Genomic DNA, 18,732 nt, shown 5'->3' on the forward strand with positions numbered 1-18,732 from the left:
GCGCACGGCAGGGACACGGGGACACGCGCCCGTCCCCACCAGACGGGACCCCGGGGGTGTCAGGGAGCCTGGCGGTGGCCGGGAGGGACCTGGGGACGGGGCTTTGCCACCCGACGGGTGCCAGCGCAAGCTCTGGTGTGGCTCTTTCCCCGCCGCGGTGACAAGGGACACAACAACACCTCCCGCAACCTGTGACGCCCGGCGGGTGCTACGGCTGCACCGGCTGTCGCTCTGTTGAGCCCCCGGCAAGGGCTGGGGAGCACAGGAAAGGCAGAGCTCCATGACACCCACCACACACAGCCCCCCGAACAGTGCTCACACACACACACCACCCCCAAAGCTCAGGGTCACAGCCCCGATGGGCACCGGGAGGTCACGGGGACACTGGTGACCCAAAGACTCTGGGACATGTCACCAGCATCACCTGGGACAGGGCCTGTGCCCCCCCATGCACCCAGGCACTTACAAAAATGATGGATTTATTAGAAACCAGAGACAGAAAACATTTTAAAAATTTTTTTTTAAAAAAGGCTGGTTTTTGAGATGAAACATTTGACGCACAAACAAGAAAGGGGAGAAGGCAAATGGGGGCGCGGGGACATGGGGGCAAGTGGCTCCCCAGGGATGCCAGCACGGGGTGACATTGGTCCCAGAAAAAGCTGCAAAATTCTCCCCCAGGGAGCCCCCCAGGGCTGGGGCAGTGATCCAGCACCCACCCCAGGCGAGGGACACGGGTTCTGCGGGGTCACCTGAACCCCCCCTAAATCAGGGAATGGCATTTTGCTCCCAGTTTTGGGGGGGCGTTGAAGCATCCCTGAGCCCCCCCGAGATGAGGTCACCGAAAGCCCTTTCCTCATCCCTGCCCATCCCAAATGCTTCACAGTTGGGGTACAGGAGGAAGTGGGGGGTACACAGCTGCTCCCCACTCCCCCCAGGCTGCAGTGGGGGCCATGGCACCCCAGCACAGGAGGGTGGGGGACACCAAACAGAGCCCCCCCAGTCCCCAAGGGAGGAGAAAGCCCCAGGGATGGGCAGAGCCCACAGAGGGGACAGGAACAGGGGACACTGGGGGCCAGCACAGAAATCTCAGCCCAGCACTGTAATGAGTGTGTCCGTTCTCTGCTGTACCCACGGGGGGGCAGCACCCCTTCCGTCCATGGACAGTCCTCCCCATGGGGGGGGTCTCTGAGCCCCCCGGAGGGCAGCGTCCAGCTGAGCTGCACGGTCCCACGCTGGGGTCCCTGGTGTGTGTCCCTCACGAATGACAGGGAGCTGCCTCGGGTCCCGGCCAAGGGGACGGGGACAAGAGGGGACACCGCCACCCCATCAGTCTTGCAAGAGGTGGACGAAGCTGGCTGGGAACACACCGGTGCGGGAGCCGTCACCCTCGATGAAGCCGACCTGGGGGTGCAGAATGGGGGATCAGGGGGGCAGGAGTCCCATTTTGGGCAGGGGAGAAGCTTTGGGGCTGACGTCCCAATTCCCAAAGGGACTTACAGAGGCAAAGCCACGGTGACATGTCAGGCACAGATGGGGCAGGGGACACCCGTCCATGCCCCCCAGAAACACCCAGCCCCTTCGGGAAGAGAACTGGGCGGGGAAAGGGAGCAGGGTAGGGACCCCAGCATCTGTCGGTGTCCCACTGCCACTCACCCAGCTCTGCTCGTCCTCCTCCCGCGTCACCACGATCACCTCCCCCTTGGAGAAGGTCAGCTCCCGCGCCTTGTCCCCCTTGCAGTCGGCCACCGCCTTCACCCGCTTCTGCCTCCCCTTGGCCTGAAAAGGGGCGGGCAGACCCCCCCAAGGTGACAAACGATGACAAACCCCCACCCAAGGCGAGCCCCAAGGGAGGGTGCAGGGATGTGACACCCTTGATCCCTCTATCTGCCACCCTGGGATAACGGGAGCTGGGATGCTGGGGGATGCAGACCCCCGCCACCCCATCGCAGCCCCTCTGAGACCCCTCCAAGCGGTGGCACCTACCGGAGCAAATCTCCTGGGCATGGGCACGGGGGGGACCTTGCTCAGAGCAGGGTCCTCAGGGCCGCCGGGGCTCTGGGGGGACACGGCCGACCCAGCTTTGCCCACTGCACTGCTGATGCGCCGGTACGAGCGGGTGCTCTCCGAGCTGCAGGGGACAGCAGGGACAGTGTCACCCCCCCTGCTGATGCCTTCCCCCCTGTCCTCCTCCCCACAGAGTCTCAGTAGGGTCAGGGCTCCCCGATGGCACCCAAGGGTCCCACCCACAGCACCCTGGATGACGATGGAGAAGGGTTCTAGCACCCACCCTCCCTCAAACAAGCCCAGTTTCCAAAAAGAGGGAAAAAATATCTTTGCAGGGCATCATGGTCTTGGTGTCATCTCCAAATAATCCGTGTCACCTTCTCCAATGACAACCCAGCACCGCTGCGATGGCCCTTGTCCCCTCCCACACCCCAGGGCCAGCACCAACTCCCTTGGGGACTCCAAAGTCAGGGTGGAGCACCCTTTGCTCCACACGCCCCCAGGGACAATTTGGGGTCCCCCACACCTAGGGGTGACCCAGCAGGGGTCGAAGCCAACCCACCAACACCATGCAATGACCCCCCCAACCCAAGGCTGAAAGGGGGGGTCCCTACCCAAACTTGACGGGGGGTATGTCGGGGGCCGTGCTGCCCGGCGGGGGCTGCCCTGGGGAGGCATTCAGCTCCGGCCCCCGCCGGGTGCTGCTGCTCTCTGTCTCCGAGCGGGTCTCCCAATACGCTGCCCGGCGGCTCTCGGGGGGGCTGCGGGTGCCGTCGGCGGAGGGGGGGCTGCGCGGTGCCGGAGCCTCCCCCAGCCCTGGGAAATGGGGCTCTGACACCTGCCGGGGGAGCTCGGGGTGCTCTGGGGGGAGACACATGATGGGGACAACAAACGTGACGTCCGGGTGAAGGGACAGCCCCACCAAGGGTGACCTCCCCCACCGCAAGACTCACCGGGGGGGCTGTGGGCAGGTTTGGGGCGGGAGCTGCCCCGCGTGGGGTTCTTGAGGGGCAGCGGGGGGGGGATCTCCTCGCTGTGGGCCCGGCGGGGCGGGGGCCGTGAGGCCACCAGGATGCTCTCGTAGGTCTTGTTGGTGATGTCCATCCCCCCCATGCAGCTCCAGCGGGTCTGGGGACAGGCTGGGGGGGGGCTGGCGGCCAGCGGGGACGTCCCTTTGAAGGAGCGCTGGAGGGGGCTCACCTGGGGACAGACACCTGGCTCCAGGGCTGTCCCACCGCCACCAGATCCCCCAGCAGGGTCTGTGCCCCCTCCACGGGTACCTTCTCCTCCAGCTCATCCTCGCTGTCATATGGGAACTCCTGGGGGGGCTCCCAGTCATAGTCGATGTGGATCTGCGGGGGGAGCCTCCCCGCCTGCGCCTGCTCCAGCTGCCGGACGGGGCAGGTCAGGGGGGTCTCAGCAGGATTGGGACAGGTCCCAGTAGCCCCCCCCGGCGCATCAGCCCTCTCCCCAGCCTGAGCATCTCCCCCCTCCCTCATCCCACCTACCAGCTCCTCACACTCGCTGTGCTTCAGTCTCCTGGCCACGTCCAGAGCCGTCTCGCCTGCCGCGTTCACTGCATGAGGGACAAAAGGAGCCAGATCTGGGTCATGTCCTCACTACTCCGCACCTACTCAGGAGCCCCAAAATCCCCCCGTCCCAGCCACATACCCGTGGTGACAGTGGCTTTGCCCTTCAGGAGCAGCTTGAGGCAGTTGGGCTGGTTGTAGAGCGCAGCATAGTGCAGAGCTGTGTTCCCGTCCTGCGTCACCCGGTCCAGCATCCCCCTGGGCAAAGCCACCAGCGAGAAATTCAAGGTTCAAGAGCAGATGAGCATCGGTTCCCTGTGCTCGTGAACCCTCCTGCTTCTGGGGACGAGGCAAGGGACACCGCGGGCAGCTGGGGACGCACCCGTTCTGGATGATGAAGTCCACCAGAGGAAGGGACAATCTGTCGGCGTGGCGCACGGCCATGTGCAGCGCCAGCTCGCTCGGCTCCTGCTGCAGGATGAAAGGCAGGGGAGAGCTGGACACAAAGATGCTTCATCTCCCCCAGGATGGAAGCAAGAAGAGGACTGGACATGATGCTCATGTCCCCTGAGATAGAGGTGGGAGGAGAGTTGGATCTAAGGATGCTCATGTCCCCCGAGAGGGTGGGAAGAAGAGAGCTGGACCTGAGGATGCTCATGTCCCCGAGGGCACATCTCCACACAAAGGCCAGGAAAACGCTGAGCCTGGGCACCCAGAGGGGGACAATCCCGTTCCGTGCCGGGCAGAGGGAGGGGGTGGCCACGGTGACGTGGGGCTCACCTGGCCCTCGGGGCTGGCCAAGGGCTTGGCCAGATCGTGGCCTTCGGCGAAGGCCTGGAGCAGGGCCAGGAGGTCGCGGGTGCGAATGGCATCCCAGAGGCAGTGGGGGTCATCACGGCTGCTTTTCTGCACGTAGCGTCGCTCCATGTACTTGGCCATGATGTATTCCTTCCGGGCAGCCCTGTGGGAAGGACAATGTGGCATCAACTTGGACGGACATGGGGACTGTACACCTGCCATCCCCACCACAGCTGGAGGCTCCTGCCTCCTGCTAAAGTCTCAGGATGGGGGAGAAACCTCCAAAGAAGGTGCAGATCCCCAACAAAATCCAGGTGATGACACCAGGATACCCCCCTCTCCCATCCCCAGGCTGTCTCAGAACCGACAAGCAGTGGCATGAGGACAAGGATGGACCGTGCACCGTGAACACCTCCTGCTCCAGTTCTCCTCCTCCCAGACCACCCCGAGCCCGACTCACATATTGCTGCTGGCTGAGGGCTTGGGACAGTCCGGCATGGGCAGCGTGGCCTCCATGATCTCGTTGAAGCGGCTGTTCCCCACGCTGACGGCCAGCTATAGAGACAGAGGGCCAGGGAGGAGACAAGCCCCCCCAGTCAGGCTCACCCCACCCAATCCCATCCCCGAGGCAGAGGGATCCACCCAGGACCTTCGCAGAGCAGCATCTCCCCTGGGGACGATGCTCTTTCATGCAGGGGAGGTCTGTTTTAAAAGGGAGATGCCAGCGTCCCCCCCGCTTCACAAGTGGCTTTGCACAGCCCCCTCCAACTTGCCCAGACCAGCTGGGGGTTGCAAATTGCTCCTGGGGAAACTGAGACAAATTTGGAGTGAACTGGGCAGAGCCAGGATGGAGGAGGAGGGATGAACTCTGCATCCCGGGAGATTTGGGAGCTGCAGAGAGTGATTCTGGTGGCAGGGGGGGCGTCAGGGGATCGGGGAAGCAGCTTTACCAGCAGCTCGGAGGTGCTGAGGACATCCAGGGTGAGGGACTGGATGCGGGAATAATGTACGCCCAGCTCCCGATGGATGCCGGAGCACTCGATGCACGTCAGGATGCCCAGGTTGGTGGAAAGCCAGGTGGGATCTACACAAGGGGGAGGGCTCAGCATCTCCTCCATCCCCCCAGGATGCTGCAACTCCCCTCCAGGGAGGGGAAACACCCCCAGGCCTGACCTACCCGGGGCCCCGCAGTCACAACACTGCTTGTTTCCTGGCATGTTCTTCACCTCGCCGATGACCAGCCTGGTCAGGTCCTGCACACCGCCGTCTGCCCCACCACCCGCCGCCCCCCCGCCGCCGTTGGGCTCCCCCTTGAAGGCGTTGCTGAGGGCTTCGTCCTTGCTGTTCTGCAGCACCGAGACCCACCTGCGCAGGAGAAAACCCCATCAGGAAGACAAGGAGGAGGAGGAAGAGGAGGAAGATCCAGGACCAGCAGGTGTGGGGACAGGCTGTGACACTCACACAACGCACTCCTGCTCGTCCTCCGCTTGGAAGTGATATGTCCTGTTGTCTGCAGGGATGGGGAGACGGGGGAGAAGGTGATTTGGGGATGAGCAGGACAGCAGGAAGAAGCTGAAACTACTTTAAACTAAAATTCAGTCATTGCACGTCACTCTTCCATCACCCCAGCCACGTTTGTGACCTTTTTTTGCTAGATCTCCTTGGAGAGGTTGGTCCTTCCTCTGCAAATGCAGCCGGGGAGACACCCAGAGCTAGACTGAAAGGGCGGAGGGTGCCCAGGAGCCATGGCAGGGCTGCTGAGAAAACTTGCCCAGTATGTTCTCCTCCAAAAAGGGAGTTCCCATCCCCAGTCCGGCCACCTCCGGGTCACACACTCCCAACCCCAACCCTGGCACCATGTCCCGGGCACTCACGTGTCACCAGGTCGAAGCATTTCTTCTCCTCAGCGTGAGGTCGCACTTGGCAGGTGAGGAGGTTCAGCTTGACAGGGGGACGGTTGATCTGCAGGGTAGGGGGACGGAGGGAGGTTAAAGGACCAGGGTCACCCAGCACATGGCTTCAATGGCCACGCCAGTGGAACAACAGCCATCCCCAGATGGCCGTCTTGGGATAACCAGGCAAGCAGGATCCTCTCTGAGCCTTTGCAGGAGAACAGGGCTCGGAGAGGTCCCCGAGACCCACCCTCTGTCCCCATGTCCTCTGTCCCTGCTGCAGTTTGCAGCCTCCGCCACCAGGGGGCAGCACCCCCACCCAATCCCATCCCAGCCCCTTTGGTCTTGTCTGGAACCTCAACACCCAACTCGCTGCCCTGGTCAAACCCACCATCCCCACCCACTGACACTTATCAAACATGGCGATGTCACTCAGTACATCCAGTCCTGGCTCGTACTGAGTTTTAAGCCAGGCAGATTTGTGATAAGTTTGAACAAAATTAAACCTGAAATCCAACACCTGAAATGGCCTCAAGTTGCACCAGGGGAGGTTTAGATTGGAAATTGGGAAGAATTTCTTCCCACAAAGGGCTGTGGGGCATTGGAACAGGCTGCCCAGGGCAGTGCTGGAGTCACCATCCCTGGAGGGGCTGGACAGACGGAGATGAGGTTCTCAGGACATGGGGCAGTGCCAGGGGTGGGGGAACGGTTGGACTCTGAGCTTGAGAGGCTTTTCAAACCAAAACGATTCTGTGATTCTATGAACACTTAAAGGTTCTATGAACACTGAAGATTGGGGCTGGAGCCCCCACTGCTCCTCACCGTGCTATGAGAGATGGTCAGATAGCCATACTTCACGCCACATTTCCTCTTCTGCCACACTTTGCGGATCCTGAGGAGGAGGAAGAGGGGGAGGAGTGAGGAAGTGCTGCAGCTCCCGACCACCAGCTCTCAGGTCTCCTCCAGCTTGGGGAAAAATCCTATTCTCCAAGCCTTGATGGATGCTCAAGACCAGGTGGGACCAATTGCACCCAAAGACCCATCTAAGAGCAACCAAAAATCTCACCCACACAGTTCCACCTCAGGATGTCCCAGCTCTGGGCCCTCCCATGAGCCTGGTGCTCAAGACAACATCAGGACAGAGCCATGAGCTCTCTGGGCAAGTAACACCCATCCTCACCCATCGCTCTTCTTGTACAGAAATCCCGACTTCTCCGTCCCGTATTGTTTGTTCCCTTGGTGCTGGTGGATGCTGTAGCCGCTGCCAGAGTTCTTCCTGCTCAGGTTTTCCTGAGCTCACCAGGGGAGGGGAAAAAAAAATTAAAAACAACAACAAAAAAATTTTAAAAGCAAAGTGAGAGGTGCAGAGGTGGCTGCTGTCCCCAGGTGACCTCGTCCTTACGTGGGTACAGTGTCCATTGGGATGCCAGAGACCCCAAATGCCCTCTGAGCATCTCCCAGGTCTCCTCTGCTCCCACAAATGCCCTCTTTGGTCCCCAGCTCCCCCATCCCCAAAGCCAACCCTGCGGCATCCACCCCAGGCTCTCACCTCCTTGCTCTCCAGCTGCAGGATGCTGCGGAGGGAATCGCGGGTCTGCGTGAGCTGCTTCACCTCCTCCTCCTGCACCTGGTGGAGCTGCAGAGGGAGGCAGCTGCTCTCACTGCTGCGCTGAACGCGGGTGTTCTCAGCGGATGGCACCAGCAACACGGGGTGGCATCTCGGGGGACACGTCTGAGTGACACTGGATGGCAGACTTACCGCGTGGAGGGACACAGCGAGCTTCTCAATGAAGGGGTAGAGGTTCTGGGCAGCCTTCCAGCCGTCTTGGAAGAAACTGGACATTTATTTCATGTGATTAAGATGCAGATAGGCAGGATGCAGAGGAAAAGAAAAAGGGGGTTTTTAGAGAAAACGTGGCAGGAGACTATAGCAACCCCCCTGGGTAGCTGCTCTTGCTTTGTGGTTCCCCTGGAGAGACTCCACCAAAGTCCAGCCCATGGGGCCTGGACACCCCAAATATTTGGGGTGTTTGGGATGCATGATTGGCTTCTTGTTCGACTCAAGCTCATCTCACCGGGGACCAGCCCTCCTGGGGGTCTCTGGGTCACAGCCCCAGTCAAGGTCATGCTCTTGGCCAACGCGACTGCTCCCTTTCTGCCTCAGTTTCCCCACTCGAGAGCTGGAGGAGCTGACATGACACTCATACGCTGCAACTCCAGCCTCAGGGCGCAAGGAGAAAGGCGAGGGGACATCAAACCTCGCTCCTAACGCCCTCATTACGAGCCCTGTGGCTAATGGTGGAGCCGCTCGGCTGAACTCATCCCTGGAAATCCATCCAGAAACCAAATCATCGGATCTATCCCGAGCCAGCCCCCATGGACACGTTTACAGCTCCTCCAGCCAACAGAGCACGTTTCAACCCCTCGGATACAACCAGAGAGCGACAGACTCTGCCCAGCATGTTCACCAACAGCTGGATGGAGCTGGGATGGGACAAGGTGTCCCCAGACCCTCAAGGGACCTCCCAGGGGTGACAACCGACCCTGGGGATGAAGCACCTTGACCCGGGTGGCACCTACTTGTGCTGAGCATGGAAGAACTTGATGAGGCTCTGGAGGAAATCTGGTCCCTGCTTCATCTGCGACTCGCTGGCTTTTAGCAGGTACTGGGGGAGGAGAAGACATTCAGTGAGGTGATGGAGACAAGGACCAGCTGAAAATATCCCAGAGGAAAAAGCAAAAGCCTTGGCCAGCCCTCGCCTCCCTTCCCGGCATGGGGAGGAGGGTTGAAGCACTGGCCAGGTTTCAAGAAAGTCGAGTCACAAAGTTGGGATTTGACGGCAGCTCGCTGGGGACCACCCTCAGAAAACCTGGCTCTGGAAGTCCTCCAAGCCCTGAGAAGTTCAAGGACTGAGGCAGGTCCCCGGGGTTTCCAGCCCAGCATGCTTCTCCCGCTGCTCATTACTTCTGGAGTTAATAACTAACCAAAACCGAAGGCAGCTCGCAAAGAAAAAAAAAAAAATAAAAGCAAAATAGCTCAAATGTTTTTTGAGATATGACTCCTTTGCTCCTAAAAAAATCTGATTTCAAGCAGCGAATGCCTGCGGCACATCAGTCCCGGAGGTCTGCAGTCCTCGCGAGGTGTCCCATGGGATGAGGAATTTCAGCTCCATACATCAAACCCAGGCAGAAAAGACATGGAGCCTCAACCACCCCGAGCAAAACAAAGAAGGGGAAAAGATTTTCCCCCAAGAGCTCCTCTCCAGCCCACCGCAGCTGCTTCTGAGCGGGAGGCGATGCGGGAGAAGGCAGCCCCCAGTTCCAGGGGTTTTCCATGCTGGGGGAGCACCACGGCGGGATGGAGCCATGTGGGGACACGATGGGATGGGGACAGCCGAGGGTCCCGCAGCACACCCACGCAGGGCTGCTTTGGTGGTGGGGATGGGGACAAGCTCCGAGCAGTCCCCTGTGTCCCCCCAGTGCCGAATTGTTCCCGTCTCCCCCCCAGCACAGTTCCTACCTCGCACATGTGGAGCTGGAAGAGCCGTCGCTCCTTCTGCGTGTCCTCGGCCACCTCCACCGCTGACGGCTCGGCCGGGGTGACCCCTGCCAAGCGAGTTCGCTCCTTCTCCTTCTCCATCTTCCCCCTGCAGGACGGGACAGTGGCAGGTTGGGGACAGCCCTGCTCCGAGGGGTGTCCCATGGGATGGGCGATGGTGGGGACGGGATGGGGAGAAACATCTCCAGTCCCTGTAGCTGGGAAGGCTGAACCCAAGCCCACCCCATGGCAAAGTGGCATCAACTGGTGCCCAGGTGCAGCCCGGGGACAAAACACCATTGTGTAGCGCAGGATTAGGTGGATTTTGCCGGTGGCAACAGGTTCCTTACACTTTGGTCTCATAATCCTTCCAGGCCTTTTCAATCTGCTTCTTAGAGTCCTGCAGCAAAAGGACAGAGGAGACAGCAGCTGTCAGGGAAGGCGAAAGGACGCGGTGGCACCAAAGGGACCGAGGGCTTTGTTCTGTATCGCTGCACTCTGATGACAAGCAATGTCCCCACCAGGTCTTCACCCTCGCTCCTGTCACCCCCAGCCCGTGCTGCTGCCCCCAAGCTCCATCCAGCCCTGGGGACTCGCTCCTTCCTTCTCCTGAGCCCATCACAGGGGGCTCACTGCAGAATGTCCCCACATGGGTGACGTTGGAGCCCCAGGGACAGCGTGACCTGGAGCCCTTGGGACAGTGTGACCCGCAGTGTTGGAGACCCAGAAATGGTGTGACCTGCAGCCTCAGAGCCCTGGGGACAATGTCACCTGGAGCCCCAGGGACAGCGTGACCTGGAGCCCTTGGGACAGTGTGACCCGCAGTGTTGGAGACCCAGAAATGGTGTGACCTGCAGCCTCAGAGCCCTGGGGGAAATGTCACCTGGAGCCCCAGGGACAGTGTGACCTGGAGCCTTGAGGACAGTGTGACCTGGAGCCTCAGAGCCCTGGGGACAGTGTGACCTGGAGCTTCAGAGCCCTGGGGGAAATGTCACCTGGAGCCTTGGGGACAGTGTGACCTGGAGCCTCAGAGCCCTGGGGACAATGTCAGCTGGAGCCCCAGGGACAGTGTGACCTGGAGCCTCAGAGCCCTGGGGACAGTGTGACCTGGAGCTTCAGAGCCCTGGGGGAAATGTCACCTGGAGCCCCAGGGACAGTGTGACCTGGAGCTTCAGAGCCCTGGGGGAAATGTCACCTGGAGCCTTGGGGACAGTGAGACCTGCAGCCTCAGAGCCCTGGGGACAGTGCCGGAGGGGACTCACCAGGCGGCCATCCCTCAGCTGTCCCTTCAGCAGGCTGTCCAGGGGGAAGGAGACAATGTTGTTCAGGTTCTGCACCTGCCAAGGGCAGAGATGGCGTCACCCCACGGGACTCCCCACCTCAGGGCAGGTCGAGGAGCCGGAGCCTCACGTCCCTCGCGGTGCCGGCGTCCCCCCCAGCCCCATGGCCGCCCCGTGAAGGGTTAAGGAGGCAGGAGCGGGCCGGCTCAGGCTCAGGCTGGGGCAGGCCGGGGCCTGTCGGAGCTGGCTGCAAGATGTCTGACGCGGGGCCCTTCCCACAAACCGCATCGGCGCCGCCGCTGCCAAAACAAAAGCTGTTCCTCCCCATTGCCGCTCTGTCCCTGTCCCCCCTCGATCGCCGCCCTGTCCCCGTCCCCCATCAACGCCACCAGCCCCTCCACAGCGATGCAAGGCGCCGCACCACACCCCAAGGGGTGTCTCAAAATGTCCCCCTTTTGCTGGGACCCCATTTCAGTGCCGTCAGAGCAGCTCCAGCACCCAGACGGGACCACCCTCCACACCCAGATTTCTTTCAAAGGCTCCCAAGGGTTTTGGTCACCGGGACAAACCCAGCTCAGGGGTGCAGGACCAGCCCCACATGAGGCGGAACGGGGCACCCCCATTCTGACAGTGCCGGGGTGACAGGGCACCCCACTTCCCACAGCTGCGGGGGGCCTTGGGGAGGGAAAACCTGGCTTTTTGGATCTGGCTGGGGGTCGCAGTACGTAACCCCGCTCTGGGGGGAGCAGGGGGCCACGGCGGGGGCCATGGCTGCTCCCACGGTGCGGGGGTACCCAGGAACCAGTCCGACTCCTCTGCTGGGACGTTCCGTAGAGCCCCCCATGAGCACGAGGGGACAGTGGGGAGGGGACAGCCGGGACGGGGAAGAGTGGGGAGGCCCAGACTGGGGTAACTGGGAGTGGAAGATGCTGAAATCTGAAATTCTTGCTGGGGGAAGGGCTGTCGAAATAAATCTCCTCAAGCAGAGCAAAACCCACCCTTTTGGGGGGTGGCGAAAGGGACTGGAGAGGGGAGCAGTGACATGGGACCACCAAGGCTTTGCTGCTGGGCGTGCACAGACCAAAATCCCACCAGGAACCGACTTCTGCACCGGAGCTGTTCTGTGGGGGGGACGATGCTGCCAGCTCAGCCTCTGCTCCCCCACCTGCTCCCTGCCTGCTCCCCTCTCTGCCTGCTCCCTGCCTGCTCCCTGCCTGCTCCCTGCCTGCTCCCCTCTCTGCCTGCTCCCTGCCTGCTCCCTGCCTGCTCCCCTGCCTGCTCCCCTGCCTGCTCCCCCGCCTGCTCCCCTCCCTGCCTGCTCCCCTGCCTGCTCCCTGCCTGCCTGCTCCCCTGCCTGCTCCCCCGCCTGCTCCCCTCCCTGCCTGCTCCCCTGCCTGCTCCCCTGCCTGCCTGCTCCCTGCCTGCTCCCTGCCTGCTCCCCTCCCCGCCTGCTCCCTGCCTGCTCCCCTGCCTGCTCCCCGCCTGCCTGCTCCCTGCCTGCCTGCTCCCTGCCTGCTCCCCTGCCTGCTCCCCGCCTGCTCCCCTGCCTGCTCCCCTGCCTGCCTGCTCCCTGCCTGCTCCCCCACCTGCTCCCTGCCTGCTCCCCTCCCTGCCTGCTCCCCTGCCTGCTCCCCTGCCTGCTCCCCCACCTGCTCCCCCGCCTGCTCCCCCGCCTGCTCCCCTCCCTGCCTGCTCCCCTGCCTGCTCCCTGCCTGCTCCCCTGCCTGCTCCCCCGCCTGCTCCCCTCCCTGCCTGCTCCCCCCCCTGCCTGCTCCCCTCCCTGCCTGCTCCCCCGCCTGCTCCCCTCCCTGCCTGCTCCCTCCCTGCTCCCCCGCCTGCTCCCCTCCCTGCTCCCCTGCCTGCTCCCCGGCCTGCTCCCTGCCTGCTCCCCTCCCTGCCTGCTCCCTGCCTGCTCCCTGCCTGCTCCCCTCCCTGCCTGCTCCCCTCCCTGCTCCCCTGCCTGCCTGCTCCCTGCCTGCTCTCCTCCCTGCCTGCTCCCTGCCTGCTCCCCGCCTGCTCCCCCGCCTGCTCCCCCGCCTGCTCCCTGCCTGCTCCCCTCCCTGCCTGCTCCCCTCCCTGCTCCCCTGCCTGCCTGCTCTCTGCCTGCTCCCTGCCTGCTCTCCTCCCTGCCTGCTCCCCCGCCTGCTCCCCTCCCTGCCTGCTCCCCTGTTCCCCGTGCAGCCACAGCTCCCCCAGGCCCTGCCGCGCAGCTCGGCGTGGCTTTGATTTACTTCTTGGCAAGCGAGATCAGAGATGCAATTGATGTGAAACGGGGAAGGAAAATAAAATTTAAAAAAAAAAAAAAAAAAAGAAGAAAGAAAGGAGAAAAAAAGCAAATAGCAGCCCCAACCGCCTGGCAAGTCCCAGCATCAGCAGCTCTGGTGGAGCTGGGAATGAGCTGTAAATCCAGCACGGGGGGAGCGGGTGGTTTGGCGCACCAGGAGCATGTTCCCGAGCCCGGGGTGGGTGCCGGGGGTTGCTGGTGGTGGCGAAGGGCAGCTAAACTGGGAGGAGGGGCGCTGCACGGGGTGTTTTTCCAAATCCAGATGGATCCTGGAGATTTTCCCAGCTTGGCTGCAGAGAACAGCCCGAGGTTGCACTGGAGACGCCGTGAACCCCATGTCCTGCCTCCCAAGTGGTTAAAGCCTCCCGCCGATGCCAGCAGCGTGCCAGGGGAGCAGCTCACCAGGTTCTTGAAGAGCGCGGTGACCTCGCGGGTGAAGACAGCCAGGTTGAGGAAGCCGGTGGAGAGCTCGTGGTTGTTCTGGGAGAGGTGGTTGTTGCCAAAGTTCTCCAGGGCTTCGCTGTACTGTTCCTCGTTCTCCACATGGGCTGCACAGGGAGACACCGGTGAGGGACATGGGGTGACCCTGCAGCACCCCACCCCTGGGAGATGGCCACATCATAAGGTGCCACCAGCAGCCAGCTCCCCATCCCTCTGTAGCAGAGCTGGGCTGATCCTGCTGCAGATCCTGTCCGTGACATTCTGTCACCACAGCGCTGTGCCCTAAACTGCCTCCTGAACGTTCTTAATTTCCCTTTTAATCCTTTTTTAAGCTGGTTTTTGGCACCCTATCATATTGCCAGCACCCATGGCCACCCAATGGACAGATGCATCACCCAATGGACAGATGCATCACCCCATGAACAGATGTGACCAGGGTTGGTGGAGGACGGGGGTGGAGGAGAGTTGGGGTGTTCAGCTGGAGAAGAGAAGCTCTGGGGAGACCCTATTGCAGCCTTTCTGGACTTAAAAGGGGCCCATAAGAAAGACGGGGACAGACTTTTGAGCAGGGCCTGTTGTGACAGGACAAGGGGTGATGGTTCAAACTAAAGGAGGGAGATTCAGGCCGGACATGAGGAAGAAATTGTTGTCCCTGAGGGTGGTGAGAGCCTGGCCCAGGTTGCCCAGAGAGGTGGTGGCTGAACCATCCCTGGAGACATCCCAGGCCAGGCTGGACGGGGCTCTGAGCAGCCTGAGCTGGTGCAGATGTCCCTGCTCATGGCAGGGGGGGCACTGCGGGGCTGGGAAGGTCCAACCCAAACTGTTCTATGGCACCATCACAGACCCTGCCAGCCCAGGGATGCCCATCAGTGCTCCAAGCCCAACTCACTCAGCCCGGAGACATGAATGGCTTTCACATATTTCCTGATCCTCTGGAGTACAGCTTGGTCCCCATCCAGGCTCTGCGAAAGCAAAGAAAGAAAACAAACCCAGCTCATTAGCCAAGAGCGGCCGCCGCTCCCCCCGGCCCAGCTGCTCTGCCATGCAGATGTGCGGGGCAGCGGCCAAGCTCCCGCGGCTGCGAGAGGAGCCGGAGGCATCCCGGGGACACCGGAGCCGCCGTGTCCAGCCGGTCCCCTGCCAGCTCTGTGGTCCCCATGGTTTTTGCTGCCAGGCAGGGCTCTGGCTGCCCTGGAGAGGCGGGTTGGAGCAAGAGGGGAGCAGGGGGTGAGTGGCTCTTTGGAGCCAAGCCGCTTCCAGCAACCACGGAAAATGCCTCCCTGGCTCTAGCAGGGGCTGTTTCAACTGAGAAGGGGACAAAGTGTCACATAGCATGAATACGCCAGCCTGTCCCCATCACCCCAGCGTGTGTCTCCATGGCTTGGGGCAAGGCACAGCAAGGGTGCCCAGCTGCACATAGGCAAAAATGGGACCCACCTCCTGCCAACGCCCAATAGAGAGCAAAATCACATCAATCCTGCAACCAGGGATGAGGCTTTCCACAACCCCCCCAACTCGTGCTGGGTCTCGGCTGTGGCCCCCAGCACCATGGACCTCGCCACAGCCCTCCCGGCTGCATCTTGTGTTCATGTGGAACACTCCCCATCCCAACCTGGTCACCCCATCCTTGCTCCAGCTCTCCCTACCCTCATTTGCCCCCCACCAAGCATGAGGGCAAACTAAACCCCAACGCCAAACCAACGCCAACCCGCCCGCAGAGCCTCACAGCTGAACACACGCCGGCCCCCGCCATCAGGAAAGGGTTAAGGGCGGCTTGGCTGCAGGTACCAGAGGCATGATAACAGGCTGGAAATATTTAGAGGGCGTGAACGGCAAGAAGGGCGAGGGATGAAACCGCGGAGGAATTACAATAAAGAGGCACTCTCTCTCGCTCGCGCTCTGCTGAAGGTTTTCAGGCTGATGTCAAGGCCGATTTCCTGACAGCGGGGTCAGCCCGGCCCGGCGCCGCTCTCCCAGGCCCTCCTCGTTGGACGGGGACGAGCTTTGGCCAGGATGAGCTGGCTGGGAGGGAACCAGGGGCTGAAGCAGGAGCCAAACCCCCCGCCCAGAGGGGCCTTGCAATGCACCTACAATGGGGAGGATGTCGGGGTGCCCCAAAGCCCCCATGCCCCTTTCTCTGCACCAAATCTGGGTGCTCCAGACTCTCCGGAGCCACAGGCTGGGGCAGAGGCATCCCCTGCCTTGCGGGGGATGCCAGGGCTGGACACCCCAGGCTCACAAACCTGGTGGGGAAACTGAGGCAGCACGATGGACGCATCACTGCGCTAGTGGGAGAAGAAGCTGCTCGGAGCGCCCAGGACGGGGCACCCACCCCGGTGCCAGCTCACGGCCTCAGGAGGCTGAATGCAGGGACAGGGGACAACCTGGGGACACTCACAGGGGCTTTTGGGAAGGGGTCCATGAGCTGACCAGTGGGGATGGGATAGGCAGAGCTGAGCACCGGGGTGGTAAACGCAGAGGAAATCAGTGCACGGTGCTGCCTAGGCTGCGAGCATCGCTGCATCCCTGCGGTACCGGGCTGGCTGCTGGGGACACAGGCCTTGGCTGCACGGGGACAGCCCTCGGAGCTGGGCACAGCGATGTCTGAAGACCCGAGAGCACCCATCGCCCCCCAGCCCAGCTTGGGATGAGGGCTCCCAGTCGGGGGAAGCAGGTGACATCGGCAGAGCGGGGACAGGAACACGAGGGAGAAAGAGACAGATCCACACCCGCACCGCAGCCACCCGGGCTGGCAGCCTGGGACCCCAGCAGCCACCGCCACCCCCCTTCCAGCCCCAGCAGGGTGCTCAATGGGGGCCATTCTTCTGCCCCCCCCCTCGCTGCTGGCTCGTGCCGCCCGGCGAAGGAGCCGCCAGGGGTGCCAGGGGCTGGGAGCGGGATGCGGCACTGCCCTGGGTGCAAAGGGCAGCGTGTGGCAGGGACATGGTGTTATATACATCGTGACGGGGTGAGCTGGGAGCCCGGCTGCCAGCTCTGCCACTGAACACGCCAGCAGCCTCTGTCATGTCACCCTGCCTAGGCCCAGAGGTGCCAAGTCCCGTGTGACATGTACACAGCACCCAGCCCCAACCACCACGGGCTGGATCCGACCTTCCAGCTCACTCCAGAGACCCGAGTTCTGCCTCCACAGCTGCACTGAGGACCCCAAAGTCACATGAGACCCCTGGGATGGGAGAGCCCTCTTTAATCCCAGGAGGGGAACGGAGGCACGGAGCAGCTCCAGCCAACACCAGTATGTTTTCTCGATGGTGAGCACCAGCCTCTGGCCCTCGCCCCACTCACCCGCATCACTCCTGCCCCCTCAACTTAGGCAGGGCCCTGGTGGGACACCGTCACCCCTTCCCACCCAGCAGCTGCTGCAGCAAGACCAGGAACCTTCACTCCCTCCTGCTCACCAAGCCACCAGCTGGGATCTGGGGGGTGACAGAGCGCCCCAAGGCTCCGTTTGGTCACAGAGAGTCTCTCCCACCCCCCCAGCCCTCTCCAAAGCCACCCCTGGTTATTCCTCTGCCTGATGCTCTCGTCACATCGGGGCTCAGAGGGCGGCATGGGGCTGGGTGGGTTTGGTTGGATTTCCCCCCTCCCCTCGCGCTGGAGCACAGGGACAGCCAAGACCCGGCAGCAGTTTGCCCCCGCCAAGGGTTCCTTGCAGCCGCTGGTGGGATGGGGGTTCAGCGCTGTGTCCCCCATGGCACACACAACATCGGTCACAACTCCCAGCTCTCAGCCACGCTCACTGGAGCTTTCCTAAGCAAACCCCACAGAGAACCCCCGTCATTCCCAGGGGACGCCTCTCCCCCCATCCCCGTTCCCCATAACCACAGCCTCTCCAAGCAGCCAAACCAAATTCCTGCTGTCTCCTCCTGGCTGGAGCTGCCTCCCCTTCCCCCTCAAGAGGCAGATCCATGGCAGTGACCAGCACATGCTGGCAGGGACCACGATGCTCCACGGCGGGTCCCCAGATTTCCAGCCTGGGGACGCCCATCCCGCTGTCCCCCCAGGGGATCCCGGCAGCCCCAGCACCTGGGGCCCCCCGCTCCCCCCCAGCCCTGGCTCCCCTTCAAAGCTATTCCTTCGCTAAGAGGAGTTGGCAAAAGCCACGGGACCAGCTGGAAACCGCCTTTATTCCAGGCAGGAGAAGGGGGACGATAGGATCCCACTACCTCCACCCTTCCCACAAACACTGCCAGAGATTTCGGGGGGTGGCTAAAAATACTCCAGTGGCTTTAATCACAGGGGGACCCCCACTAGGGACACCGCATCGCGTTAGGGCTGGCTCCAGCATAGGAACTCAATAGTAGCCAGAGCCGTGGGGCTGATGCTCTGCCCTGCCCGGGGGGGACGCCCTGGACCCGAGGGGGACCTGGAGCTGGAGACAAAACCGTTAAAGAGTTTTGCCTATTTCTGCAGAACTTGGTCCCCAAAATGCCTACGCTGGGGCTGCTTGGAGGATGCAAATGGCCACCCTGGCCCGAGAGTCCCAAAGCACCCACTTGGGGTGACAGCCAGCACAAGCTGGGCCGGTCTCCCCCCAGGACTATCAGGGCGAAGGGGGGGACCCCAATAAATAGTAGCCCAAGGAAGGGAGGTACCCCCCGGGGTGGGCACTGGGCGCTGGACGAGCACCTCTGGGTGCCAGGCGCTGCCCCAGAGCAGTGGGTGTTCCCCGGGGTGGGGGAGCGGAACCCGACCCCACCTCCAGCCCCGCTCACCTCCTCCAGAGCCCCCACCGCCCCCCGGCACTTCTGCATCTTGGAAGCGAAGGCGGCGGCGGCCGGGGAGCTGAGGTCCTCGCCGGTCACGGCCAAGAACTCGGCCACGCTGAGTTGCTCGGGCATCGTGCGGCCGCACCGGGAGCGCGCCGGGGGCGCACCGGGGCAGCACCGGGAGCGCACCGGGGCAGCACCAGGAGCGCACCGGGGCAGCACCGGGGGGCGCGCTCGGA

At 62.3% G+C, this 18,732-nt stretch overlaps 1 protein-coding gene across 1 annotated transcript; it reads right to left on the minus strand.

Moving 5' to 3' along the window:
• Positions 1-536: 536 nt before the first annotated feature.
• Positions 537-18,669, minus strand: ASAP3 (ArfGAP with SH3 domain, ankyrin repeat and PH domain 3). The gene is made up of 26 exons (XM_065650345.1): positions 18,500-18,669; positions 14,656-14,728; positions 13,728-13,873; positions 11,024-11,098; positions 10,112-10,161; positions 9,744-9,870; positions 8,804-8,889; positions 7,983-8,058; positions 7,773-7,859; positions 7,404-7,513; positions 7,046-7,115; positions 6,206-6,293; positions 5,793-5,841; positions 5,509-5,696; positions 5,282-5,415; positions 4,792-4,886; positions 4,314-4,494; positions 3,916-4,004; positions 3,676-3,791; positions 3,513-3,580; positions 3,285-3,392; positions 2,958-3,204; positions 2,619-2,865; positions 1,984-2,128; positions 1,654-1,776; positions 537-1,401 (listed from the first exon to the last, which is right to left on the minus strand). The coding sequence occupies exons 1-26, from the start codon at positions 18,623-18,625 to the stop codon at positions 1,327-1,329; spliced, it is 2,979 nt and encodes a 992-aa protein (XP_065506417.1). The 5' UTR covers positions 18,626-18,669; the 3' UTR covers positions 537-1,326.
• Between the last annotated feature and the right edge of the window lie 63 nt (positions 18,670-18,732).

This window comes from Caloenas nicobarica, chromosome 23 (genome assembly GCF_036013445.1).
Source record: "Caloenas nicobarica isolate bCalNic1 chromosome 23, bCalNic1.hap1, whole genome shotgun sequence".
NCBI classification, from domain to species: Eukaryota; Metazoa; Chordata; class Aves; order Columbiformes; family Columbidae; genus Caloenas; species Caloenas nicobarica.

Excerpts from the sequence above, each read along its gene's own strand:
- ASAP3 (XM_065650345.1), bottom strand. The coding sequence starts at position 18,625 with ATGCCCGAGCAACTCAGCGTGGCCGAGTTCTTGGCCGTGACCGGCGAG. Across the intron at positions 3,792-3,915 it reads GACTTCATCATCCAGAACGG|GGGGATGCTGGACCGGGTGA; the intron begins GTGCGTCCCCAG and ends GGCTTTGCCCAG. Across the intron at positions 3,205-3,284 it reads AGGATGAGCTGGAGGAGAAG|GTGAGCCCCCTCCAGCGCTC; the intron begins GTACCCGTGGAG and ends GTCTGTCCCCAG.